At 38.2% G+C, this 27826-nt stretch overlaps 2 protein-coding genes across 3 annotated transcripts; one reads left to right on the top strand and one right to left on the bottom strand.

Moving 5' to 3' along the window:
* Positions 1 to 3985: 3985 nt before the first annotated feature.
* Positions 3986 to 6102, top strand: LOC131690646 (acetyl-CoA acetyltransferase, mitochondrial). 2 transcript variants are annotated; one of them, XM_058976576.1, is made up of 3 exons: positions 3986 to 4125; positions 4308 to 5518; positions 5715 to 6102. In XM_058976576.1, the coding sequence occupies exons 1-3, from the start codon at positions 4108 to 4110 to the stop codon at positions 5995 to 5997; spliced, it is 1512 nt and encodes a 503-aa protein (XP_058832559.1). In that variant the 5' UTR covers positions 3986 to 4107; the 3' UTR covers positions 5998 to 6102. The 2 variants fall into 2 exon arrangements, with proteins under 2 accessions (XP_058832559.1, XP_058832560.1); XM_058976577.1 differs by lacking the exon at positions 5715 to 6102 and having other exon boundaries at positions 4005 to 4125; positions 4308 to 5678.
* An 18-nt stretch (positions 6103 to 6120) lies between these two features.
* On the bottom strand, positions 6121 to 7487 carry LOC131690647 (ribosomal RNA-processing protein 8). Its single transcript, XM_058976578.1, has 4 exons — positions 7327 to 7487; positions 6759 to 7270; positions 6466 to 6702; positions 6121 to 6413 (listed from the first exon to the last, which is right to left on the bottom strand). Exons 1-4 carry the CDS (start codon positions 7411 to 7413, stop codon positions 6200 to 6202), a joined length of 1050 nt encoding a protein of 349 aa, XP_058832561.1. The 5' UTR covers positions 7414 to 7487; the 3' UTR covers positions 6121 to 6199.
* Between the last annotated feature and the right edge of the window lie 20339 nt (positions 7488 to 27826).

The following is a 27826-nucleotide window of genomic DNA, read 5'->3' on the forward strand; positions in this document are numbered from 1 at the left end:
GTACATACACGAACATTCCCCTTTCGCAGCTCACATCGAATGAGCATTGTATATCGGAATGCGATCTCTTTTATAAACTTCTTAGTGCAGATGGTAGTCCATCCCTTTGTGCGACAAATGAAAATATTTTCATCATTCCACATTCACTAATGTTCTAGAAAGATTTGCAAAAACCACCATTCCAAGCACGGCTAATTAATGCTTTTACAAAATCATTTCTATCAAAATTTACGGTAAAATCTACGGAATCTACTACACAATTGTTTTAATTATTTCCCAACAAATCGCGCAAAAATCTGTTCCGTACAGCACAGCGCAAATAATTGACGTTGGAAAACAAATCGGCAACTTCAGCTGCCAAACACTTAGAAACGATCGAAGCATTTTTCCGTTAATATCACTTTTCTGACTCAAATTGTTGTAGGTATTTTATTGCTTCTGTCCAATTGGTCAGTTTATTGGTTTTATCGCACATTTTTCGGATATTATTATAGAAAATAACTAACCCGATAAGAGGGAAGTTATTTTCCAAAGCACGAAATGGAAATTTCAATTGTAATTCTTCTGAGAACGATTTTGTGGTCCTAATAAGGACCGTTTGTTGTGAATATTATTTCGCCGTTTCCCGCTCGGCATGATGATTATTCGCTTGGCATGGATAGCGCACAGATTGGTATTTTCCAACAAACTAACCAGGCAGGCCTCACTGGCTTCTTAAAGGGCCATTACGGCTGAGCTCCGGAAGAGTAGGTTTTGAAATTCTGTGCAATCTCACGGACCAGGCACTGGAAGAGCAGCTTGCGAATTAGTAACTCTGTCCACTTCTGAGAGCAATGAATTTCACGCAGGGCGACGACTGTTTTTGGTTGGCAGCGATAAGGCAGTAGCTATGATTTGGTTGGTGGGCAAAATGCAGCTTCTCGTTGAGAAGCACACGTACGTGTGTTCTGCTCTGTGGCTTACACACGTCTGGCTTTAAGAAAAACTGTGACACCCATATTTATAGGTTTTAGCATTAATGTTGATTCGCATTAAAAGTAGTTTTTGAACTTTTTAAACAAGTTTTACATAGCAAACAAGTTATCAATAGCAAGCGTTGAACGTTTTCCTTTCGATTTATGAAACAAAATTAGTAATTCCTTGAGTAGGAGAAAAGTTATTAGAGTTCAAAGTGTACGTAACGCATCCGTTTTGAAAATTTTGAAATGACACCCAGTATAGTAAAGAAAGACGTAAGTCCTACGTCAAAAAGAGGTCGGAAACCAGTGAATAAGCTCCCGATAACTTCGATATGGATATGGACATGGAACTTCATGAAGAAGAAATTGATGTAACCCTTTGTTTAGCGAGTGTGATCCTCTCATATGATTGTTTGTGTATATGCTGACAATAAAAATAAAAATGCAACGTTTATTATTTTACATAAAATACAACAGTATTATATATATATTTCAACGGTAAAAGGCTTAAACGTGCTTACGTTGTATTTGAAAGTCAGTCAAGGACTCAAATTAACGGCTTCAAAACCAAAACAAAAAACATGTTGAAGTAAACGGCGCAAAGCAAAGGACTTAAAAGCCAAATCAAAATTTTTGTTTTGATATGGTTTTCAAGTCCTTTGCTTTGCGCCGTTTACTTCACATGGTTGTTTTGTTTTGGCTTTTGAGCCGTTAACTTGAGTCCTTGACTGACTTTCAAATAAAACGTAAGCGCGTTTGAGCCCTTTAGTTTAAACCACTTATTGGTAGATCCCAGTGACAAAGTTGTTTGAAATAGCTGAATTTATTTACAATTTAACGATAAAACAGTTCTACTTTCGAATAAAACATTTAATACTAGATTTTGGACGCTACCCAAAATGGTCAGTAACGATATGCTTTCTGATTTTTCGTGCCATTAAAAAGTAATCCAATTGTAATTTGAAATTTATTAAGCGAGCGAGAGTCTGGTGGATGAACTATTTGTCAGGAGCAGGACAAGGAGAGATGTTATGCAAAGTTTTACATTAAAAAATTAATTACAAACTAGAGAATCGGTTAACGAGAAAATATAATCATAAAATTCTTACACTATCCCGCTAGGTGATTCCCTATTTCATCACAAAACTCCTTCAACTCTTCGTTAGATTTATATTCCACGGCTAATATCGCTTTGCCGACCGCAGTAATTTCCATTACTGTTTCGCCAGCACTTGAACTACGAGTTTTCCGTACCAAATTGATGCTGCAACCAAAAATGTATTCCTCGCGAAGTACACCAATTTTGCCTTTCTTCCGGCGGGAATCAACACAAATCAGTTCCGGTTCCAAATCCCGATTGGTTATTAGCAGTCGCGCACATATGGCATCTCCTACGTTAACATCCAGGCGGCTCCTCGATGGCGCCCTCGAAAGCCATTGTATTGTAGAAACATATCATCCATTCCCATGGTCGATCAGTCTGTTCCCTCTATTCAATTGTCACACTATAACTAAAATGAAATTCAACCAATCAACACCCATTCCGTTGAAGATAAACCCGTAAGCCACTTACCTCTCCCTACGCTACACCTCCAGTTCCAGTTACTCCCATCCCCGGGCAGCAGATTGTTCGTTATTAATAGCACGATATCGACAATCCACCAGATTCCGAAGCCTCCCAGCGTGAGCAATTTTTCGACGGCGATACCGATCTGACCGAGACAGAATCACTAAATGCCCAGAAATTCCAACAGTATACTGTACAACAGTGTGGTCACGAAGAAAATGGTCCGTGTACTTGACGCAGGGAAACCCGTCCCACATAAACTCCCGCGGTTCGGCACATTCGATATTGTCGAGCACTACGTACTAAACTCTGGTGGTCTCCACGGCATCGTAATAGACACCGTCAAAATTCACAAACCCGTGGCCCAGTTATTCTTTGACTGTACGGTTTCACTTGTGATCCACCGGGCGATTTGGGCCGTTTCCACAATCAGAATGCTCGTAATCAGAAGCAGGAACAAGCAAATTTTTTATAACTTTTGCACCGTTAACTTGCGGCTCAAAAACCAAAACAAAACAAACAAGTCAAGTAAACGGCGCAAGGCAAGGACTTGAAAGCCAAAACAAAACTAATGCATTGATGTAAACGGCGTGGAGCAAACGGCCGATAATCCACCAGGGATGCCAGTAGTGCGCAAAAAGGACGTAAATTGCATTTTGTTAAAAAAAGTGGTGATATGTAATGTTTTGCTTCTATTTTGTATTTTGACGTGAAATAATAATGTTTTATCTACCAAATAGCGATATTTTTTCATTAGGCATAATAGACCACTTTAATTAATGAATAAAAAAAGATATGCTAAACTTCATTCCCATTTTTCTCGGTTTGACATCATTGGCTTTACGGCCCTAATCATATGTTAGTCGAGATTTGGACGTTGTCCAAATTGGTCCAACGAACGTCCTTCATTGGACAGTTTTGAAACCAACCCTTGAACCAACCGTTCTTACCCAGTTAAACTCAGCCGGAAATGAACTGGATTTCCGGCTGGTTCCAGTTCGTATTCCGGCTCCAGTGACACAACCGATTCTAGTTAGAATCGGTTGTGTCACTGGAGCCGGAATACGAACTGGAACCAGCCGGAATTCCAGTTCATTTCCGGCTGAACTTTACTGGGTAGAGGGTGAGAGTCGTCAAAACAAGAGGGCGAATGGCCTAATCAACGAAAACGTTATTACACTGATGAAAAAAGTACCCATTAATGCGTACACTAAGAAAAGCGAAGAAGATTTGTACCATAGTAGTAATATTGAACACTCCATTGTAACCATGACCAATGTATGTAGTATGTTCAGTGTAACCGGAATGACATTTTACGCGCTCTTTGTTTAATAATTAGCTGATCAGCTGTTCCTTAGAAAACCTGTGAACAGCTGATCAGCTAAGTAAACAAAGGGTACAGCAAATGTCATTTCGGTAGCTAGCAGCTTGGAAAGTACCGCTATGTAACAAAGCGTGTTTTGCTTGATACCCGGTAGTGTTACTGCAGTACGTAAATCGAATTTAATAATTAGATACTTTATTCACTCCTGGTACGCTGAATTGTCGAATTGGGTTTTCACGTTTAAGGATTGCAAGAAAATGCTCAAACTGAACAAAGTAAGTCCGAATTATTTCTGTTTGATCCATTTACCACTGTCAGCTTCGTGGTTATTGTTGCCAAGGCACCAGTTTTTTTATATCAATTGCCCACAATACAAAATATGCATTAATATCAGTTAACCGTACGATGTTTATGTAACATTCTCGATTGAGATGCCTGAAAGGTTTTTGTCTTTTAGTTCAAGGTTATCGCACAAGGAGCTCGCCGGTACTCGACCAAACGGAATGATGTGGTAATAGTGGCCGCGACTAGGACTCCGATTGGAAGCTTTCAGAGTTCACTGTCCTCGCTGTCCGCGACCCAACTGGGTGCAATTGCTGTGCAGGGTGTTGTCAAGCAGGCTGGTATCGCTGGAGAGGACGTCCAGGAAGTATACATTGGCAATGTGAACGGCGCCGGGTTAGGTCAGGCCCCGGCCAGACAGGCGGTAATATTTGCTGGTCTTCCAAAAAGTACCATCTGTACTACGGTAAATAAGGTGTGTTCGTCAGGAATGAAGAGTGTGATGCTGGGCGCACAGACTTTGATGCTCGGTCAGCAGGAAGTTGTCGTTGCTGGAGGAATGGAATCGATGTCCAACGTGCCGTATTATCTGAAACGTGGAGCCACGCCCTATGGAGGAGTTCAATTACAGGACGGTATTGTTTTTGATGGACTGACAGATGTGTACAACAAGTTTCATATGGGCAACTGTGCTGAGAATACCGCTAAAAAAATGGGTATAACCCGGCAAGATCAGGATGAGTTTGCTCTGAGTAGCTACAAGCGAAGTGCAGCTGCATGGGCGTCGAATGCTTTTGATGCGGAAATCACACCAGTTACTATTCCTGGAAAACGTGGCAAACCAGACATTGTTGTCAAGGAGGATGAGGAATATAAACGTGTTAATTTTGATAAGTTTGGTCAACTGGCGACGGTTTTCCAACGGGAAAACGGGACGGTCACTGCGGGGAATGCTTCTACCTTGAACGATGGTGCTTCCGCTCTTGTCTTGATGACCGCCGAAGCGGCAGAAAAATTCAAGTGCAAACCACTGGCTCGAGTGGTTGGTTTTGCCGATGCTGAAACAGATCCGATTGATTTTCCGATTGCTCCTGCGCTGGCCATTCCAAAATTACTTCAGCAAACCGGAATACGCAAGCAAGATGTTGCAATGTGGGAAATTAATGAAGCCTTTTCCGTTGTGGTTGTCGCAAATCAGCGTAAGTTGGATATTGATCCTGCTAAGATCAACATTCATGGAGGAGCCGTATCGCTGGGTCATCCAATTGGTATGTCTGGTGCGCGCTTGGTCACTCATCTAACTCATTCGTTGAAAAGTGGTGAGGTTGGCTGTGCTTCTATTTGTAACGGAGGTGGAGGCGCTTCGTCGATCCTGATCGAAAAACTGTAAGAATACTTGTCTCAACTAAGATTACAGGGCTTCCAATATTTCTGTTTAACAGAATTACGCTAAACTGACAGGGATTTTGCAAGAAAAAAAGTGCATTTATTATTGATAGAACGAGGACATATAAACCTGTTTGCAATAAAAGATTTTACCTATGTATTGACCCGTGTTTTTTTATTTCTTTCTGCTTTGCAGATGGAACCCTGTTCCTGTTACTGGCCAATGTAAACCGGTGTTAACACTGTTCACCCACAATCAATGTTCTTTATGTGATGATTTGGTTACAGAATTGGAAAGCAAGTTTGCCGAACGTTACCGATTGGAGAAGATTGATATTACCGAGAAATGCAACATCAAGTATCTGCGACTCTATCGGAACGACATTCCAGTACTGTTTCTTAATGGTCAATTCTTGTGTATGCATCGTCTGAATTCTCAACTACTGGAGCAAAAATTGGCAGAGCTTGAGTTGAAATAAACGGTTTCTACACCGGAATGAGATTTTTTGATTCAAACTTAAATATAAAGCATGTGCGTTGCAAGCAAATGATTGTTGGCAACAGGAGTTCACAACTACAATACTTACGGAATTGAATGTTAATTGCAATATGTGAAATAATATCTATAATATGCATTATTAACAAATTTGTAGGTTCTATACAAGGTTGCACTTCTATACTTTATCGCTTTTTATAAAGGCACGGTTTAAGGCTGAAATGCTTACCTTTCAAGGAATTTTTCGCAACCGTTCGCACTTTTTTAAAGTTAAAAAAGTAGAACAGCTTGTGCTTGAGGTCTTTGTTGTCCAACAGAAATCCACACTTGTGAACGCAATCGATGAATTCCTTTACGTTATCGAAACGGGACGAAACTTCGGCAATTTTTAGTATGGCCCTGGAAAACTAAAATTAGGAACAATTTCAGGAAAATTTTAAATTTTCTTTACCCAATTTTCATAACCCTGTTTGCTTCCAGTAGGAAATCCCTTAAATTAGTCCCCATCAGGGACAAGCAGAACACCGCCACATTAATGGAATTAGTTTCCAAAGGAGTGTTGGCCATATTACAAGCTATTACACTGTCGTTTGATGCGACCAAATCAAGCGAATACACCTTGTGGGGTACAGCTGTTGCTAATCGAGCTTCTCCACATCCAAAATCGGCCACGACGTGGCTCTTGGGTCTACCAAATAAAAATTTAATAAATTAAGCAATTAAAAACGATATATCGATACCTACAGTTTATGAATATTTTTAATGATCCGATCCAGTGGATTCACAGACCACTGCTCAATTTGATGTCGATAGCCTTCGTGGTATGCTTGGAATGCACCGGGATCTTGCTGAAACATTGTTTTAGCTTCTTCACCGGTGTTTCTATACAGCTGCTCGTTTAGAAAACGAAAACGGGAACCCTTCAAGCTGTCCACAAGTCTATCCCGGAAATTAGTACTTTTATCTGTCGATTGTAGTTTTGCAGCAGTTAGTTTCGGTGTCACTTCACCTTTCTGCTTTGCAGTAGATTTTTTCTCCACGCTCAAATTTTGTTTCTTAATTTTATATTGTCCTATCTCATCTTGAATCTTCTCTAACGGCTCATCTGCACGTCTTTTGCGGGATTTAGTTTTGCCTTTTATGATCGTGTTCGTTTCTGTATCATTTGCAAGGGAAGTACGCACGAACCTACCCGGCTCATTAGAGTGCTGTTTTTTATGATCCTTTGCGCGCTTGTTCTGGGATTTTTTGGAAACCTTCAACGGAAAATATCCTGATGTTTTCGTTGATACTTTTCTAAAATTATACTTACTAGCGTAGGAAAACTATAATTTGTTTGTTCACTTTTTGTTAAAGTGTCATCTTCATCCCAAGGATGTTCTTGAAATATTTTGTCCATTGGAAATCTAGTTAATGTAGGCTAAACTCTTGCGAGCTAAGCCCGCATGAAAAATTAAAAACAACATGCGGCCATGCCGATGTCAGATTAAACTGTCAAACCCAGTTGGTGGATTCTGTATATGTTTTAGAGCATATTCAGCAGCGTTTTATTCCGCATAGGAGTTCCAAAGTAGAACTGGAACTGAAACAATCACACCCAGCAAAGCGTTTTGTTTTATAACTTCGTACAATTTCGTTTTAAAATTTAAAATTCGTATATGCCGCCGTTCTATTTGTTTCTTAATTTAAAACATATTTAGAACTGCGTTTTTTTGTGCATAGGGATTAGGGAGTATTGAGCACAGACTGAAGAAATTGCAATTTGTAATTTTGTTTTTTGGGGGCTTTAACTAAATGGCCATTCGCCCATACGCTGAAGATGCGACAAGACATGAATTTTAAACTAAACAAAACACGCTACAATTGTTATTGGAGAAAGGCAATTGTGTAAAACATGTTACATAACGTTTTCGTTTGCTACCCCTTCCCCATATATCACAACATGTCACAATTTGTCGTACCGTCCCCCTCCCCTCCTGAAAGCATTACGTAATTTCTGATTGGTCCCTTATAGAATTGTCATTGTCAATTTTGAATCTAGAACTGAAAAACTCATGAACATACCCAAAAAAGAGACAACAACAGGCTTGTTTATAGTTACTGTATTCATAGGCGGACACAAAAACTGCAAAACTGGCAGGTCTTATTTCAGAAAGAAAACACTGGCATCCCATGCAAATATGCTAGCTTAAAAGTTTCATTGTTGACGTCGTAAGAACTTTACACGTATGAATAGCAAAAAGAATTCGAGGATATGATGAAGTATCATACTTGTGCGAATATTTCTTGGTGTTACAAAAATATTGTAAAATATTTTTATTTCTCTACGCTCGATGACACAAGGTAAGAGTAAAATAATTATCAACATAATCACAACACCTTTTCCATATGCATCTGAAGATAAAGTTTTTGGTTCTTTTTAAAGTGTGGGTAGCCGGCTACCGAGAATATTCTATGGTTCCTAAACAAAAGATATTATATCTCCACACAGACGACCGTGGGAGTATTGCCTAGAAAATCTAATCTTATCTTCGTAATGGGCAGGATCACTATTTATTGCAACAGTATTTAGACAGATTTCGTTAATTCTCCTTTGACGAAAACATTTGCGAACAATTTTGAATTGTTCAAAAATCTTTTGAAATACATACCGCCAACTTACCCCGGGGCTGGAATAAGTTGGCGGCTCTTCCGCGTCACATATTTTTGTCTATAGAAATGAAGACAACGTATCAATCATTTTCATAAAAATCAGAGATGTTGCCAACAGTCTGCCCTTTTATGTAGCGTGTTCTATTTTGCAAGATGTACCAAAATGAAAACGGTAAAAAATGAAATCTGAAAACACCGCCAACTAACCCCGGTCTCCCCTACCGGCATATAGCTCAAAGAACATCCGGACAAAATCGACTCCAGAAAGAAAAGCCAAGCACATAATACCAGCTACACAGTTGTTTTTTTTCTTCTAGACTCTTATGACGAGCTTAAAACTACAATTCAATAGTAATTCTTCAAAAGGGCGAATGAGACTTTAGTAAACAAACTTATTTCGCTCATTATTCCGCCACCGAGTTGAATTTCATGAAAAATACACATGAATTAACATCTTTACCTTTGGTAGAATCATTTTCAAATGTTTTCTGTGTTGAAATAATAATAAATTAGAAATCAGCAAAACAAAAGTTTGTTTACAAATCTTATTAGCCCTATTCAAATGTTGATATGGAATTTGTCCCCCACCTGGGGGTGTTGATACGGGTAGTATTTTAAAAAATTGAAAAAATAATGTGATCAAACCTGAAACAATACCGAATGATTTCCTATTTCTAAAAATAATAGAGTAACAATTAGCTTTTTACTTATTCTTCAAAATGATGATGATATTCTTATATGCATGTTTTATTTAAAAAATGTCCAAACTAAGCTTATGTTTTTTTAATGTGTTTGTGTTTGATTATTTTATTTAGTTCACATTGCATTTCAGATTCAATATTTTGGGTGTTCATCTCTATTGCTTACATGATTCGTTTAACCCTTTTGAGGTGTTGCGGTCAAAATAACCCAAAATGTACTTAAAAAGTCCTAACTATTTATGTTTTGTACCTAGAACTTTATAATTTCTATTTTGTTTTTCATGTAGAGCGACGATTCTCATAGAATTCAAAATTTTCGGTCAGGAAGGGAGGAAATTGTTGTACAAAAACGTTTTTAATCCACCTAACAGTGCGATGAGACATTTCTTATAACTCTTATCAATCTCTTCGGATATTATATCGTTTGAGAACATTTAGAACTTGATGCTTCGCGATGTTTTTGATAACACATACTACATGGGATAGTGGCAGGACTCAGAGAATCGCTCAAATCAGCATAGGACAACATCAGTGCTAGAAATCTCAAACCAAATCAATGGGAAAGCGAAAAAATGGCCCATAAAATAGACATACCAACGAATTATTGTTAATGCTCTGTTAATAAAATATCTAAATTGTGGTGGGAAAACTGAACTTTCCTAAAGGGGTTATATATTGTACTGAGCCAAAAAAATCGAATCGATCAGAAACATCAGATTTTTTAACATTTAGAAACCATTTTTTTAATCAAATGCTCCGTATTTTTTCTGAAATGAAGCATCTACCATGTGATTCCTGAACGTTTTTCACACTGAAAATAGTTAATTAAATAATAATTTATTGCTAAACTCCATTATCTTATGTGCAATTTAATGATTAAATATGGAATTGAGACTAATGTCAAAAAACTCTAATGTATCTGAATTTTACCGATAGTAAATCTGAATCTATTTTATTCCTTAGGATTTTTTGAGAATATCAAAATGTAAAAAACGCCGCCGGTAAAACATGATGATGAGTTATGTTCTGGTAAAACATGATGATGAGTTATGACCAACGATCTGATGCTTGTGGAAATAGTTATTAAGCAAAAACCGATTGATGCCCTGAAGATTGATGAAAATTTCACTTTTCATAGCATCACTGCTGCTGACGGTCGAATAATATACAAATTTTTTAACTTTCTCTTATTATGTACAAAAGAAACCTCAATTTATCCCCCAAAACCCTTGTGAAGTGGCCAAACAGCATAGATAAATGATTTAAACACAATAAGAGAAGATCAAAACAAAATTGCATATAATTGGACAGCCAACAGCAGTGGTGCTAGAAAAAATGAATATTTTATCAATCGTCAGAGCATCAATCGGTTTCTGCTTAATAACTTTTTTCTCAAGCGTCAGATCGTTTCGTGGTTTTCGAGACTTTGTTTCTTTGTTAAATTTCCCATAAAAGCCACATAACGATTTATTTTTAGGAAGCAATGGGCGACTTCCGGAGGAATTATTTTGTGAAAGTTAGTTTTTCCATACAAAATCCCATGTAAACTTTAAACAGTGGGCGCAAAAATATAGTTTCAACGATCGAGCTAAGAATTTGCACAGTTGTTGTAGGACCCAAATGGTACCTGAAAAGTTGCTGGGAGCGGGATTCAATTTTTTGTCCCACCCTAATGACCATGCGGACTTGGGTGCAACCCCCATCTCCTAGTTAGCAGAAGGCAAATGATTGTTCACATCTCTGAGATTGATTGTCAAAGTAAATTTGACATGAGATTTTGGCGTTCAAATGGTTAAAACCATTGAACAAAGGTCCAACTAGTCTAGGTCTCCCTGATAAGCGGGCCAGTGGAAAAGTCACCAAGCAGCAAATCACGAATTTACATCAAGAAATCACTGTATGAAAACCCCGAGTTAGTTCGGTGAAATACGAAGAAATACCAAATCATGTTTGTCCCATATGAAAAGTACCTACATATCAGTCCCATCATGTTACAAAGCAGTTGAAGGATTTTTCTTCTACTATGATGCCTGTGCACTGTAACATACGCAGTTATTTTTATGCAGGGGGTGTCACTCCTGTCATCCGCTATGGAGATATGCAAACTTTGACAGTAGTCAACTTATGATGAGCCTAGCCGCTTTTAGGACTATTTTGCCCGTGCAATAGCATTGGGTTGCTTTGATTTTAACAAAGGCAGATGTTGGCTAGTATAAAATGGCTGCCTAGCAGGGGGCTGTTTTTATGCCACTGGAATTTATTGTACATCAAAAGTTTTCTTTTGATGTACAATAAATTCCAGTGGCATAAAAACAGCCCCCTGCTAAACCGCACACGATAAAACGATGCTTTTCATATGTTCAATGGCATTGTTGTGCAATCTTAGACCAACTCGAACTTTTTGGTTGGCGATCAGAAAAGACATGATCGCGAGTTTTTCTAAGGTCGTAGTAGTTGCCTTTTCTTATTCTGACTGATATTATTTACTCGATATACATACCTTCAAATATAATAAATCTGTACGTAGAAATATATCTAGATGGCTTGAGGAATGAAAATCGCCCCTAAGCGTTTGACGTTTGATCTATTTAACAAAAAGTTTCAGAATATTTAAAATTGAAATTGCATAAAATTGAAAGAAAAATATTCAAAGCGGAATGTCTCCGGTACTACCATCGTTTAGCGGTCGAATCGAATTCAGAAATACACAAAAACACCAACATGATCACTATTCAACAGTTTATTACATCAAAAACAGTCTTACATCAATTAACAGTACTACAACACGAACGCCTATTTTATGACATTGTAATACAAACGAAATCACACAATATTTATCAATACGCTAGGAAAACAAAACTAGCGTGGCATCCCTGATCCCCACGGTAGCGATCATTTGCCTATCGTAATTTCAATTGCTAACGGTTCAAGACCATCGGAAACAATCAATGTCTCGTATGACCTCACACGGAACATTGATTGGAAGAGTTACGCGACCGCGATATCCGTTAAAATCGAATCCACCCTCCGGAGGAAGAGTACAGGTTTTTGGCTGGCTTGATTCTCGACAGTGCGAATCAAGCTCAGACTAAACCAGTACCCAGCGCGAATACCCATGGACGGTCTCCCACCCTGTGGTATCACAGACTGGTTTTTACCAACAAATTTTCACCCTAGTGAGAAATTTTGGTTTTTACCAAATTTTCCTCCTTAGGGTGAAATATAGCATAGTGCATTTCACAGTATTTTCGAGACTTGTCGCAATTGATAAAAATGATTTTATCAAATATTGAATGGTTTACTTTGATGCAGGATCGATTTTAAGAAATGTGCGGTATCTCTCCCCAAATTACCCTACTATTTTGTAATTCTCTTGGATGCTTATATAAAATCTCTAATTCCTAGATACTACGTAAAAATCTTCTGGAAGATCCGAAGCATCTGTAAAACACGTTAAGTCTTAAATTTAGTCCTAGAAATCTGAAGTTTTTTCGAAAACATTGGTTCAAGTAGCAATTGCAAAAATTAGTAGTTATGTGTGGAAAATATGTGGTTATGTGATCACATAACCCTTCCCCACTCGCGCGAATATCTCCCCGAATGAGCAGCCGCCAGTGCTGAAAGAAGATTTCGGTAGAGTTTCTGAAGGTGTTGCACTAAATACAACGGTGCGAGTGCCGGAGGGATAATGGCCATCCGCAAAATACGGAACATCCGGTGAACTGATCAATTTATCGATAGTATTTACTAGAAACTCAAAATTGAAACCCATTTGTTAGTACATTCTAGTTTTGAGTACTATAGTATATATAGAGTTGGCTGAAAATGTGTCTTAAAATTGGATTCGAAATCCGGGTCAATATGACCAGCTAAGACCTTATTTGCCAAAAAAAAGTTGAAAATTAAAGGTTTAATAATTTAACCACGTTTAGTTTAAATTAACACTTTTTAAAACGATAGTTTGATCAATGCGAACTAAAACTTGCAATGAAAACTGTAATGCATCCAAATTATCTCAATGATTGTATTACTTTAAACAGATATTATTTATGCGGCTGCGATATATCCAAAATACTGTTGATGGATCGATATTTACCTATCCAATTATTCACAATGTAATTAGCTTCGATAATCATAAACTATTGATAGTCGTCGCTTTGGTCGCGGGGTTCACGACACGCGCAAAATGCCGTGGCGTCCTCCATATAATAGGCATTCTCATCCGCTTCAATATCGAATCAATGAAATTTATTGCCGAGTGCTGCGTAATTACCATTACATTGAACCGTCACCCTTCGGTGATAGTAGTGATATAATTTTCATTGTGCACGGATGATGATGATTTGAATAATTTACTAGTTAGGGTACATAGAAATCGGAAGCACAGTTCAGCTCAGGAAGTGAATCGATTACGGCACTTAAGCTAAACACGGCGAAGCTAAATTTGAAAGCATCAAAGTTTATGTATAGTTTCATGTATATGTGTATAAGATTCGCAGTACGAAGATGTTCCCTGGGATTCAGCAAAGGTTCTACGATGAGCAAATCCTAGGCGTTCAAACTAAACTCTGAATATAATAGGCCACAAAGCTCCACGTGTCCTAATTAAACGCCTGGTGTTTGTTCATACCTCGTTCAGGCAGCAGGGATGAAATTGGGTTCAATATTATCATTAATTGAACATTCTGGAGCATCGGATTAGTATGAAGTATCTATGCCGGTAGATGCGCGAGCCTTGAATGCTGTGTCACACTCACAGTGGAAACGTTGGTCAGATCGTTGCCCAAAAGTTACTTTTGGGAAAGGGAAACGTTTAACTTCATGGGACATAAGAATCATCAGGCATCAAAAAAAAATCGGATGGAAAGAAGAAAGAGGAGGTGAGGAAGTGAATTTGGAAGAGAAGGACAAATACTGATATAGATGATAGATGATAAATGATAGATGATAGATGATAGATGATAGATGATAGATGATAGATGATAGATGATAGATGATAGATGATAGATGATAGATGATAGATGATAGATGATAGATGATAGATGATAGATGATAGATGATAGATGATAGATGATAGATGATAGAATCACACGCACAAAAACTGACGCGATACAAAACACAACACCTATTGCTCTTACTGACGGTGGTCTGTGTCGCTTCGCGTTTTTTCTGAGTGTAGACTAAGTTCTTACATCCCAAAAGTTCCAAAAAACCAAGTGAGTAGTGCATCATCATTCGTTCTTAATTTATAGCTGTCTGGCACTCAAATTAGTCTCCAATCATTTGTGTTGCAGATATTATCATTCCTGGCGCGAATCATCCACCACTCCATTTATTCATAATCATAGGAATACCTTATGCCAGCTGGCATTATACGATTAATATTTAAACGACTGTAGCTTGTAACGATCCAACATTGCCGCATTTATGAGAATGCGATGGAGCATCATAAACACATTTTTATGTAAATATGACTTCCAGAGATCTCCATTTTTCAAGAATCGAAAGCGCTCTCTTTCTTGTGGATGGTAGGTACCGTGGTGTATACCCCCACTTCCATATACCGATTTATTGCATTATTTATGAGGGTGTCTTTCAACGGTTATGTTTCCGCGCTTTTCTTCTACCGAGTGGGCGCGCTAAAAGCACACTCGCATAAACCAGACTTGTCCTTAAAAATTGAATCGCTTTTCCGAGTGATTGTGCTCGCGTTGTTGGCAAATGGAAGGCTACGGTGATCTGCGCTTTCGTTGTTATGCTTGTTTTGCATTCTTGCTTCGAATCATCACGCGTCCCCTGGTGGCATTTATGGAAACTCGGTACAACTGTTGAACAGTAAAAGAGGTGTCAAGATGTCGAACGGAAACAATAACACTTCTCGGGTGCCGATGAAGAGCAGGGAGCGCTAGTTTGTAGAATATGTAGAATTGAAACAGTGGGGTCAAGAATTTAAGAAATATCTTTGAAGATCGGTCAAAAATATCGCCATGATCTGTTTTATTTGATAAACCTCTTCTTTATGCGTTTGAAGGCAACTTTATGAAATCTGAACATAAGAACAGAATCCGGCCATTTTCCGATTTCGAAATCATATGAGCCAGTTCGAGTATTTGGATTTGAGTTTTGTTCTCAATCGTTTAAAAAGATGAAAAGCTTTTTATTTGTTCTTCAGATAAAAAACAATAGTAAAAATTGTCAGGTGCCATGATTTGAATCTGAATTCTCGGCAATTCTACATAGCGCTTTATTTCCTGCTCGTACACTTACCAACCAGCATCGTGATGACTTATATTAATTTTTTAGCATCTAAAATGCTTTACTTGATTATTTGGCCTGTGTTAAGTCAAAGAGGACCAAGTGCTATTTTGAGATACATGTTCTAGAAACGCTATTGCATCGAATGTAGCACTAGAAACACCCACATCTATTTCTTTTTCGGAACTCAAATAGTAATCATTTCTCTCAGGATTAATCACTCAAATTATAGAAGCAAAATGCATATACATATTGCTATTTTTATATGCATTCGAGTACACTATTGAAGTAAACTCAGCCGGTTCAATGTAACCAACGTTTTACTTTTTAGATCAACGGTTCTCAAACTTCTTCGTATCATGGACCCCTTCGAAATCAACCTTATTCGTATCACAGACCCCCACGGCTTAACATCGATTTTTATATTTATTTTTGTTATATTTGATAAAACTCAATGCGTTAGTTTAACTGCGCCGTAGAGCATTGTTTTACATTATATAAAAATAAAAGAATATCACAAAGTTACTACCGACAGGATGGTCTTGTGGATGCAGCTTGGTACTGCGTGTTGAGAACTATTCTCTTGGCGGAGATGCATTAGCTGTGTTGTCCACTACAACTTGGGTGACAGCCCATTTGCCTCCTCTCGCGTTATCGTTCACGTCCATGTCTTGATCGGTAGAAGCAAATTGCCTGCAAATCAGCTACGTCGTTATGACGAGAAGTTCAGGAATCTGCCGGTTATTTGCTTTCACATAAGTGTCAACGATGAGACAATGTGGTATCGTCAACAAATGATTGCAGAGTTTCCGCGTACGTGATTTCCCCACTGTATTGTACCGTTCATCGTGACTCGGGGCCTTTTCGACTTAATACGTGTGTGATCCTTAGCGTTTTTTTCATCTTGAGTAAAAGTTTTGCTTAAATGCCGTTGTTACGCCACGTCCCTCACTGAAGTATTGGGGTTTCTCTTGCAGGCTTCGACTACACGCTTGTTATCCTTCAAACTATGTAGAGATCCATTTTACAATTTTTTTCCTATCTTATCGATGATCAAACGTTCATTGCACCGCTTCTTGTTACAGGCACGTTCAGATATCCGGATTCTTTGGTAAAATTTGCTTACGTCGCCTATGTTCTTCCAACACCATTTTTTGAAATAGTTTCACAATTTTTAGTGAAACTTACACAATGTAAACAATACACATTGAACTAATTTCACCCAAAATTTCAATGGAAAATACCCTAAATGGAACAAAAGTTATAGAAATTTGAAAGTGATTCAATTTGATTCCGTACACCTTTTATGAAAGGGCTTATAATGTCCACAAATTCCTCCAAAGACAAATAACCCTCCTAAGGCAGATGTCTTCCGTTTAATTCCAAAGGCATCATTGAGCCAAATTTAACGATTTAGGCTTAATTAATAGATAGCACGATTATGGGAAAAATACTTTAAAATCTGATAAAAGGAATCAATGCAAAATTGCGGGAGTCTGGATCGGTAGTGGAGGTTTAATAAAGCAGTTCAGCAGTGTTAGAATATAAGCATATTCGAAGAGAACTTTGAAATATTTAATGGCAATAAAGACGAAAAACGTTTAAAATTAACCACATAAAATTTGCTCCATATTTTGTCCGTTTTATGAAGATTAATATATGCGTTTCTTTGATGAGAACTTACTAAAATATTGAAGTATGTTAATCAATTAACGAAGTTGGGCATATAATTATCTTGATGTAAAGAATTTTATAAATTTATTTATAAATATTATAACTATCAGTGCGCTTCGATTACGAAAACAATCTAAAACACACTTCGGAATATGACTATGCTTAAAGAACCTCATGCAACTACGAACTTCAAATTAAAAGAGATTATAACTACTAGAGAGAGCAAAGCGCTACTGTCTCCATGTATTCACGGACTGAAACATTGGGTCTCGCTCTAGCATGTTGTATCCCATTACTTTGACATATGCGTACCCGGGGCAATAGGTGTCAAACTAATGGGCCTAGCATATGTGAGAGCGAGATGATAAATTTTCAGTGTTAGCAGCGACATGCGACCTCTAGTAGTTATAATCTCTTTTGTCAAATTGCAATATGAAGTGACATCATGTTAATATTGTTAAAAGTAATAGCAATAAATACATTTAACCTGTAATCATTCAATTGCCCTAATTGTCATCTCCATGACTTTCATTTTAAATTATAATTCTACATTTGGGTGCCCATTTTTTACCTTTTGTATGTTTTGTGTGTTACACTGTTGCCATCTATGCCTGTACATGGATAATTTGAAAAAAAAACTGCAGAAAAAAATGATCTTAGTTAATCCGAAAAAGCATTTCATTGATGTGACTGTACAATAACCAATTATGAATTTAAATGGGACATGATGGATAAGCAGAAAGGTATCGCAACCAAACGAACGTAATACCTTCTTGTGCTGGGGAAAGAATTCTGCATTAGTCTGGTAAGCCTTATGTAACTATCGGTCGGTTATCCATAAAATGAAAATAACGTTTATTGGTTAATTCAGATCATCTTGCGTGTATAACGATCCCTGGTAGCGGAATCTGTTTTTCTCCTTTAACTTAAAAAAAATCATGTGAAACGAATTTAATTTCAAACTTTGCTATCAGTTCTTCAAGATTTGTACGTTTATTTTCTCAATTGTAACAGCAGCACGCATATATTGAAGCAAGTGCTTTGTTTTCAATTTAATTTTCTTTAACAAATAAATTATTATAACAATAGTCACGGGGAAACATATCTCAAATCCGTTTCGCCACGAACTATATCAAGGTTCTGTTTTGCTTTTGTGCTTGATAAATTGAAAATAAAAATTTAAAATGAACTCAACATCGGATTTTTAAACTGTACACCGAGGAAAAAGCACTTAAGAATTTCATAAGTCTTGACTTATGAATCTGAATAATTTTGATTCCATTAGATGCTTATGCATTGCATAAACATGTATATAAATTTCATAAGTCGCTTTATGCAAATCATACACATGTCCTACGATTATCATAAAAATATCATTGTGAAAATGCCATAAGTCAAGATAACATGGTGGGATTTAGTTGTGATCTGGTGCCCTGCTTCAAAAGCGAGTTCAAAAGAATAACAAATAAATGTAAGTATATTTTTCTTTCATGATTTAACGATTGCGTCATTTTTTGTTATTATTCTACAGCAAATCTTTAATCTTGTGAAATGACAGAAGTTTTGACCGTAGGTGTATCTGGCAGGTGATCCTTTTCAAGCTGGAGACTTCTAAATATAAATATTTCTTTTTTGACTAATTTAAAGAAAACGTGTGAAAAAATAAATAAAACAAGTATTATTTGTTAATCAGGTGAAAATATCACATTCGTGAAACTCATAATACTTCCCTTTTAAAATTTATAATTGAAGACGATGATTAATACTCGTATGAAGGTCATGAAAACGACCTAAGCATTCCATAAGTATATCTTATGAAATCCGTAAGTGAGTCGATGGCCATTTTTCTCGCCAAATCATAAGACAAACTTATGATTTTCATATGGGATACTTGTGGCGCAAAATCATAAGCGACTCTTATGGATTTCAATAGTTATTTCATCTCGGTGTATACTACAATCTACACCGAGGAAAAAGCACCTAAGAATTTCATAAATCATGAACCTGCACAATTTCGATTTCATTAGACACTTAGGGACGATCCATAAATGGCGTAGCATTTTTTGAGTAATTTTTAACACCCCCCTCCCCCATCGTAGCATTTCGTCACAAACCTCTAAATACCCCCCTGGCAATTACGTAGCTTGACGGTAATTCCACCCCCCCCCCTTGTCTCCGTAAAATAAAAAAAATGAAAAGCGATGTTAGTTATTCCCCTTTAAAAAAGCTACGTAGCATGACATGACCTCCTACCCCCCCTGTCGTCACACATCATCACAAAATATAAAACTCCCCCCTCACCCATATAATGCTACGTCATTTATGGATGATCCCTTATGCATTTCATAAGCCAATATATGAATTTCATAAGCTCGCATTATTGAATTCATAGACGAGTCTTACGATTATTATAAAAAATAGTATTGTGAAAATGTCATAAGTCAAAACAAAATTGATGGAACTATTTAACTTTAACTTTAAGCTAGGTGTGTTGCAGTTCAACTAAACTAGCTCTGATTCAAATAAGTGAGAAGTAAATGTAAGTGTTTATTTTATTTTTATTGACCATTGTCTGATATTTTTGTCTATATTTTGCAGCACCTAGGCACACTTGTGACGTGACTGTATCTGTTAGAGTGGATACTTAGCCGAGTCATAATGTTTCTGAAATTGTAAAGGATATTTTTTTCCAACTGGAGACTTATTTGAGTACATATGTAAATTGATGTTTATAGTTATTAAAAATATATGACAAGAAAGTAAATAAAACTGTATTTTTATTTACAATTATGAATCTCGTGACAATTCTTATTAAAAATTCATATTTAACCATGATGAATGATATAAGTATTATCGCATAAAACTCATAAGAACATCCTCAGAATTTCATATGACTATGAAAGTCGTAAGTGACTCGATAGCCAACTTACCTTTTAAATCATAAGACACACTTATGATTTCTATATGGGATACTTGTAGCGCAAGGTCATAAGTTGTTCTTATGGATTTCGATAGTTATTTTATCTCATTGTAGTAACCTGTTTTCATTCATTGGCGGTTTTCACTCCTCAGGAGCCAAAAAAACCATGAGTGTTGAAATCATGGATTTTAATGATTTGTCAAACTATATTTTTTTTCATCGCATGCTGATTGGAGTGATTTTTGAAACACTGGTTTAATTTAGTGCCCAGTTGCCATGAGTGGTTTTATGAACGAGATTTATTTGGGTTGTTTAGAAAACCTGTTCCTCGAACGAAACTTTCATTTCACCCAACTTGACGTCAATTTAAAAAAAAAACCTGTTATCCACCTAACCGTGCATTTTCATTAACCTGCGGTTCCATTTGGCCCGCCGGGATTAGGTAGACGATTTCAGAGTGATTGCATAACTTTTCTATATGAGAAAGGTAAAAAATGTACCAAGCCACATAAAGTCACATTTCGTCAAAAAAAATTTCGAGATTACATCAAATCTTGACGTTCCATGAATTTGAAAGACTTTTGGTATCAAAAATAGATTTTTAAATTTTCCTTACTTTACTGGTTCATATGGAAAATTGGAAACTCTTCAACCCGTTACTCCGAATACGGAACTCTGAAGTTCAATAGCAGCCTATAGTCGAAGGTTGTACCTCTCATTTGAAACTAAGTTTGTGAAAATCGATCCAGCCGTCTCTGAGAAACAGAGGTGACAAGTTTGCCACATACACACAGATATTTTCCGATCTCGACGAGCTTTTCAAAGTGATTGCACAACCTTTCTATATGAGTGCCCATCAATCCTACTGTATTCGTAGCAGCGTTTTTTTGCATATGGGCCTCTTTACAAACTTCAATATAAGTTCATGATGTTGTTTCATTGAGAAGCAAATACAATTTGCACGTTTCATTGTTCATGAATCTCGATAGAAAGGATTTCAAACCTCTGGCAGTTTCTTATTCGCACGAAGGTGCCTTCTCCGTAGTGCGACTGCTGCGGGCGCTCTGCAAGAGGTTTCTTTTATTTGTAAATCGTTATATCAATGTTCAAATATTCATAGCGGAATGGAAAGACTTGGTGGAGGAAAAAATCTAACTTGGTGCAGCAGATTGTGGAACAAATTGCAGTGAATTATCGTTATCTATAGAAGTTGAACCGGCTCATAGCAAAACGCGTAGCATTTATCCCGGTTGCGAATAAGAGGTTTCAGCTCAAACTCAACGTAAGACAAACTGGAGATTGTATGCTCCGGTAGAAATCAAGGGAAATATCTTAACTATAATTAATAAACTGTCAGAAGCATAATCATGCTGTCACAGCCATACGGTCGGCTCACAGGGAAAAGAAAAACAAATGCGCAAAGGTTCGCCTTATTAGTACATTCCCATCACTCTTGCTCCTGAAAGTGATAAATGAAAGAGGTAATAATGGGATGGCAAATGTGTGGGGCTGTGAATGTTGTTTTGATGTCGTTGTTTCGTCACTGAATTTTTCATGTCGAATATACTGTTTAATCATCGATGACGTTGCCAGATTCCCGGAAGGGAGTTTATTCTAGTCTGTTTATATTCAAATGAGAGAGTAAATAAAATACATTAACTGACCCTTGATTTCTTTTCGAGATGTCATGTTGCATAATAAATTCAATCGCTAAAACGGGCTTGTAAAGGGCGAACACGAAATTATTGCGACACATTCAACAGGGCATAACTTTTTACCATTGGGTAAAAATCAACCAAATTTCGCACACTTTCTCATTGATGTGTATTGTTTACATGCTGTCAAACTCGAAGTCGTGTTTTACGATTCAACGAAAATGGAGGTGAACCAACGCGAGTCGAGAGAACAAATTCTTTCCAAACACCTGGAATTTCCTGACCTGGCGCACCGGCAGTTGGGAAAAATGTTGAACATTCAACCGTCTCCAGAGTGTTGAAGCGGTTCCAGGAGCGGTTGACGTTGGACCATGGCAAAGGAGCTGGAAGAAAACCGAGACCGGAGAACAAAAAGACGGAGGGAAAGGTGAAGCGGATGATTAAAGCAAATCCCAACGTCTCAAGCCGTGATTTGGCTAAAAAGATCGGCATATCGCAGAGCTACGTCCAGAATGCAAAGAAGAGAGCTGGACTACATACATACAAGGTACAGAACTTACCAAACCGCGATGAGCGGCAACAATCGACGGCTAAAACTCGGGCACGGAAGCTCTACGAGAAGATGCTGACAAAATATGGCTGCTGTGTGATGGACGACGAAACGTATATAAAAGCCGATTTTAAGCAAATTCTGGGGTTGGAGTTTTTCACCGGCAAGAGCAATTTCTATGTGGACGACAAATTTAAGAAGAAGAAAATGTCGAAGTTCGCCTCCAAATATCTCATTTGGCAGGCCATCTGCTCTTGCGGACTGAGGAGTGAGCCTCTCATGACAAAGGGCACAGTAAATGGCGAGATCTGCAAATCTGAGTGCCTCGAGAAGCGCCTTTTGCCGTTCTTGCAGCAGCACGACGAATCTCCGCTATTTTGGCCAGATTTGGCATCATGCCACTATTCTAAAAGTGTCCTGGAGTGGTATGAGGCCAATTATGTCCATTTTGTTCCAAAGGACATGAATCCGCCAAACTGTCCGGAGCTGCGCCCGGTGGAGCAGTACTGGGCAATGATGAAGCGGGAACTTCGGAAGAGCAAGAAGACAGTCAAAGACGAGAAGGACATGTTAAGAAAATGGAAAAAACTGAGAAACTGGTTCCGGATGACACTGTAAAGACTTTGATGGAGGGCATCAAGCGAAAATGTGTCGGTTGGTCGTGTGTGAAATGAAATACCCATAATGCTGTCATTTCGAGACGTGTTTGGCACGTTTATTCGCTGGAAAAGTTTATCAAAGGATCGTCGGATAGTCGAACATCATGGAATACGCCGGAGGAAATAGATTCCTGGAGTGTGACGACGAGGAAAATTGCTTTTCGTAGGTTTTTCTTCCCCGCAGAATCATCACCAGGAGCGAAAACAAGCGGGGCGAACGAATACACCTCCGCACCCGCCGCTCAGCACTTCTTTACAAACGCTGTTACTGCGAACGCGAGTGCGAGAAGAACCAAGCTATTACGAAAATGAGACGGACAAACCCACCCACATGTTTTTTCTGTCTGTCTCTCGTTTTTTCTGCCATGGAGTTTGTGCGTTGGGCGTTTCTGATCTGTTCACTCGTTTAGTGCTTACTGTTGTATTCTTGGATGTGAATGGTAATCGTGGCGGAGTGTGTGCGACGGGAGTGAGTGACGAGCGGGGTCTGTATGTGTTTATTTCTTAGTGCACACTGGAAAATGCAGAGTTTGCATGTTTTATATTTCCGTCTCTTTTATTCTGCTGTGATTTTTATCCATTCTGGGGAGTGTACTTCTGGTGAGTACTCGGCAAGTGTATGGACCGAGTATGTCCAATGCATGCGGTTTGCATCGCAGCAGGCAAGGGGCGGATGGAGGGATTTGCTGCCGACGACTAGATGTAGTTCTCTGTGTATTATTGAAAGTATAGAAAAACTGGTATATTTTTCCATAAACATATTCTAATTTGTAATTAAATTATAATTAAATATGTGCCGATTTCTTACCTCATGTAAGGAATTGAAAGTCTTATTGTAATGTTATAACCCATTTGATACAAACATTACATTAAGGCGGGGTTGGTTAATGGAACGATTATCTCGGAACACGGTTTACACTGTATACGACTGAGAGTGTCCTTTGATGGGTGCTATTACAAAACCGAAGTAAGTGGTTCCTTGTCTCGGAAATCTTCGAAACTAACAGGAATTTCCTCATGGGCCATCAAAAACCCCAAGTGTCCCTATATTTCATTCTCATGATTTTCCTAGGTTTAACACGAAGTATTTGGTTAACTTCCGACGTAGATCTTCCACAATTTTAACATTTTTCGCCAGGGCCGAGTTAATCATCGGTACCAGATATTGAAGTTGTCGGTTGTCAAGTCCGAATCAAAGGAAGGCATTGTTTCCATATACATCGCAGCTCAGCTGGTTCAAGAAGACTTCAACACGGTATGCCATAGTGTTGCCTTCTCGTTGATAACCGATCTATCTTACTGCATGATATTCGCGACAATTTCAATATGATCATGACTACTACACCACCGCGGTCAAGGGCGTTGGTTTGATCATTGTACTCGTCCTTAATTAGTGTGCCTTTTGATTGAAACATCTACGCATCAACTGCATCCAAAACAATCGACTTTCAAACAAGACATTCCTCCGGTAGAAACATGCAAGGTTTTAACTGACTTGATTATCGACAGTGCGATGTCAGACGAAACGAGATCAAGCGCAAACAGTAGTGGACGGTCTCCCACTTCGTGGTGTGTAGAGAGCACTCAGAATTGTATGCGAAAAGGACCTACAAGGACTTTTTGAATATCGGATCGCCCGTTGGTTCCGAATATATGCGTTTCCACGCAAACGAAAAACTTAATGCTGAAAGCGCGGTTATTGGCACCGGTTTGTCGACGAATTAACGAGAAGAATAATGTTTCATCTGGTGGCTAGGTCCTACGTTGTGTATTCTACTCAACCATTGATTGGAATACGGGGAGCCAAGAGTCCTTTTTCGGCGACAACAGCATTCTATATAGATCTACACTCAAACAATTGATGTTTTTCGATGAAATGATAATACTTTAATTAAACGTAATGATTGCTCTTTGAACACACAATTTATCTGACAGCAAAGATGCTCGCGCCAAGCATTGTAGTACGCATATCACTGTGGCATTCGTTAGATGATGACAGCTATGCACCGCTTCTATGCTAATTATTATGCCAGAATGCCAGCAACGACCATGTCCACATCGTTACATTTCCAAGGATGCTCTCCATTCGATGGAGCATGGAAAGCACTCCTTGCATTTTCTAGGGAAAACATTAGAGTTCCTTGATTATTTATCTGAAAAATCATATCAGATTACCTTAGTTTGAGCTCTTTTGCATTGCTCCATTCCGGGTATTGAGAAGGCGGGCACTTAGATTAGAAGGTTAATGAGAAAAGGCAAAAAGTTAGGCATTAGAAGGTGATATCCACGAAAGATCACGTAGCTTTAACGAGTTTTTCATTATTTCTTATCAGAGGACGCTCGAAAATTGACAAAATTCGCGAAACAATGGAAGTTTTTGAATCTCAAAGGCACAAACAAACCTTGGTTCAAGGGGATGAATAAGGCTCGTGATTTCATCCGTATTATACCTCGGGTCATGTTCAGTCATTATACGTTGGATAAGCATCTCCGGTGTAGTGGGGTCGTGGAGAGCAGTCTCTGCGCTTAATTATGGTGACGATTATCGCAACATTAAACATGTTGTCTGGTCGTGAGCCTAGTACCCTAGCGCCAGATTTCCGCGTAAAACGAATCCCTTCAGCCTCGTTTCAGTCCGAGTTCTAGTTATCCTCGATGTACCTATATGTCTCTCATATACATATTTTTAAACACGATAGATAGCCAAATTTAGTTATCTCATTTGGTTGATATGCTAACAGCTACCTGGAAATCTGGTCACAAAAGAGTTCCCAGCGGATCCAAGGAGGGCAGTCGGCGGTCCGGTTCATGATGTTCTGTTGTATTCTTCCGTTTTCCAAAGAGCTGCAAGTTTATTTTTTTCTTTTCCCTAACATTGTTATCCGCCCACTCTTCAATTTTCCTGATACGCTCTTTGTTACTCTGCTGTTGAAATCAATTCCTCTTGTGTATATATTTTGCCTGTCTTATAATAAACCTATTTGTGTTTCTCCTTGTTTCAATTATTAATTAAATAATAGTTCGCGTCTTTGAAAATATTTCTAACTGCATCTTTTAGTCTGTATTAATATTTTTTCTGAATAGCGTTCTAAATTCCTAGATTTAAGATGTAGGTGTGCCCTTGATATTACTAAAAAAATAAGTTTAAATTTTTGAACAAATCCTAATTATTATAACATATTTCCAAGAAATTTAAATTTTAGGCCAAAAGAAATTTGCATCTCAATAAAAAAAAATGAAATTATTGTGCATCGAGAATTTTGGACGCATGCATTTTGTGCGCAAGATAAATATGCGGTTAATTTCAGGTTTTAGTTTGTTCCAAACTTTCGAGTGGGTATTTCCTCTTTCGGTTATTTTCGAGTGGGTAGTACTACCCATACTACCCACGGTATCCGCCGGCCCTGTGAACGAATAATTAGCATCCAAACCAGATTACATATTTATAGTCTAGCAACTACAGATGATATCCATTGAGTAATTACTATTTACTACACTAAAGTATGGCGTGTCGAACTAATCATGACTGTCGACTTTCAATGTTGATCTAGATATTTTAATGTTCCGCATTTGAAAATGATCCCGAAAATACATTCATAATTTTAAAACAGTTCCATCTTCACTCAGCTGAAACATTTCTGTTTCATGACAGGGCTTCACGACGCGATAGTTGAGCCCAGCTTAACCACTCTAATACGCAACTTAATAAATACAACAATACATAAATGTCATTCCGCGGTTGCTGCAAGTAATTTTACGACAACTACAACCTTGATCCTGTCATCGGAGCGCCATCAGCGTTCTATGCTCAGGCTTGAATGTTAGTTTTCAAGCTAACGTAAAAGCTCACCATAACTTTCCAAGGTATGAAACATTTAATATTAAATTATGCAAATAAATCTCATCCGGTTCAAGTCGTCTGTCAGGACCAATAAGTCCAGCCAGCTATGCATGTGTGGGTGTGGGGGTCGTATCCGGCCTGACGCAATGGAAGCAGCTGGTATTCCCCGCTCAAGTGGGAACGCTCGTTTCGGATACTCGAATAAGATCGAGCTGGCGGTCTTTGGTATGCATGTATGTAGACCTTTGCTTTGTCTGCTGGGCGCGGTATACATATAGGCACCTTCATGAAGTATAGTCGGAACTTCTGTGAAACCCGTGATTTGCCACTCCAGTGACTAACTAATAGATGCTACGATGGTGAATGCGACTCCGTTTTTAGATCCAGTGTAGTGTGCTTCAAGGTTGGCCGGGTCATATTTATGACAGCACTGTATATGTTGCTTTTATGCTAATATTCGGTTGAATTGCTAATACGGGAATTAAAACCCAAATAGTTTGCATTAAGATGCGTTTCGCTTGGATGTTGAACCATCCAGCGTCGGATGGGTGCAATGAAATGTGATTGCCTAAACTTTCTAGAGCTGAATTTTGATCGATAAACGAAAACCACTTGCTCCCATGAGCATTATTCCGATGGAGGTACACTGTAGTTTGTTAGCTGTATCAATCTGTTTAAAATTTAACTAGTTTCACTTCTGGTGCAATGTGCCTAGTCAGGCTGCAATGTTTTCACTCTGGTGTCCGCCCAGAACGTGAGTCACCCACTCGTTCAGAACCATTGTTTGCTTTTAATCATGGCTATTGTTTCCATTTGTCAGGAGTATGTCGTTTCCCAGGGAGATATAATATAGTGAACACTCGTCACACGTACATCGGATAGTCGCTGCTCACGTACGGTGGAAA

Source organism: Topomyia yanbarensis, chromosome 3 (genome assembly GCF_030247195.1).
Source record: "Topomyia yanbarensis strain Yona2022 chromosome 3, ASM3024719v1, whole genome shotgun sequence".
Lineage (NCBI taxonomy): Eukaryota > Metazoa > Arthropoda > Insecta > Diptera > Culicidae > Topomyia > Topomyia yanbarensis.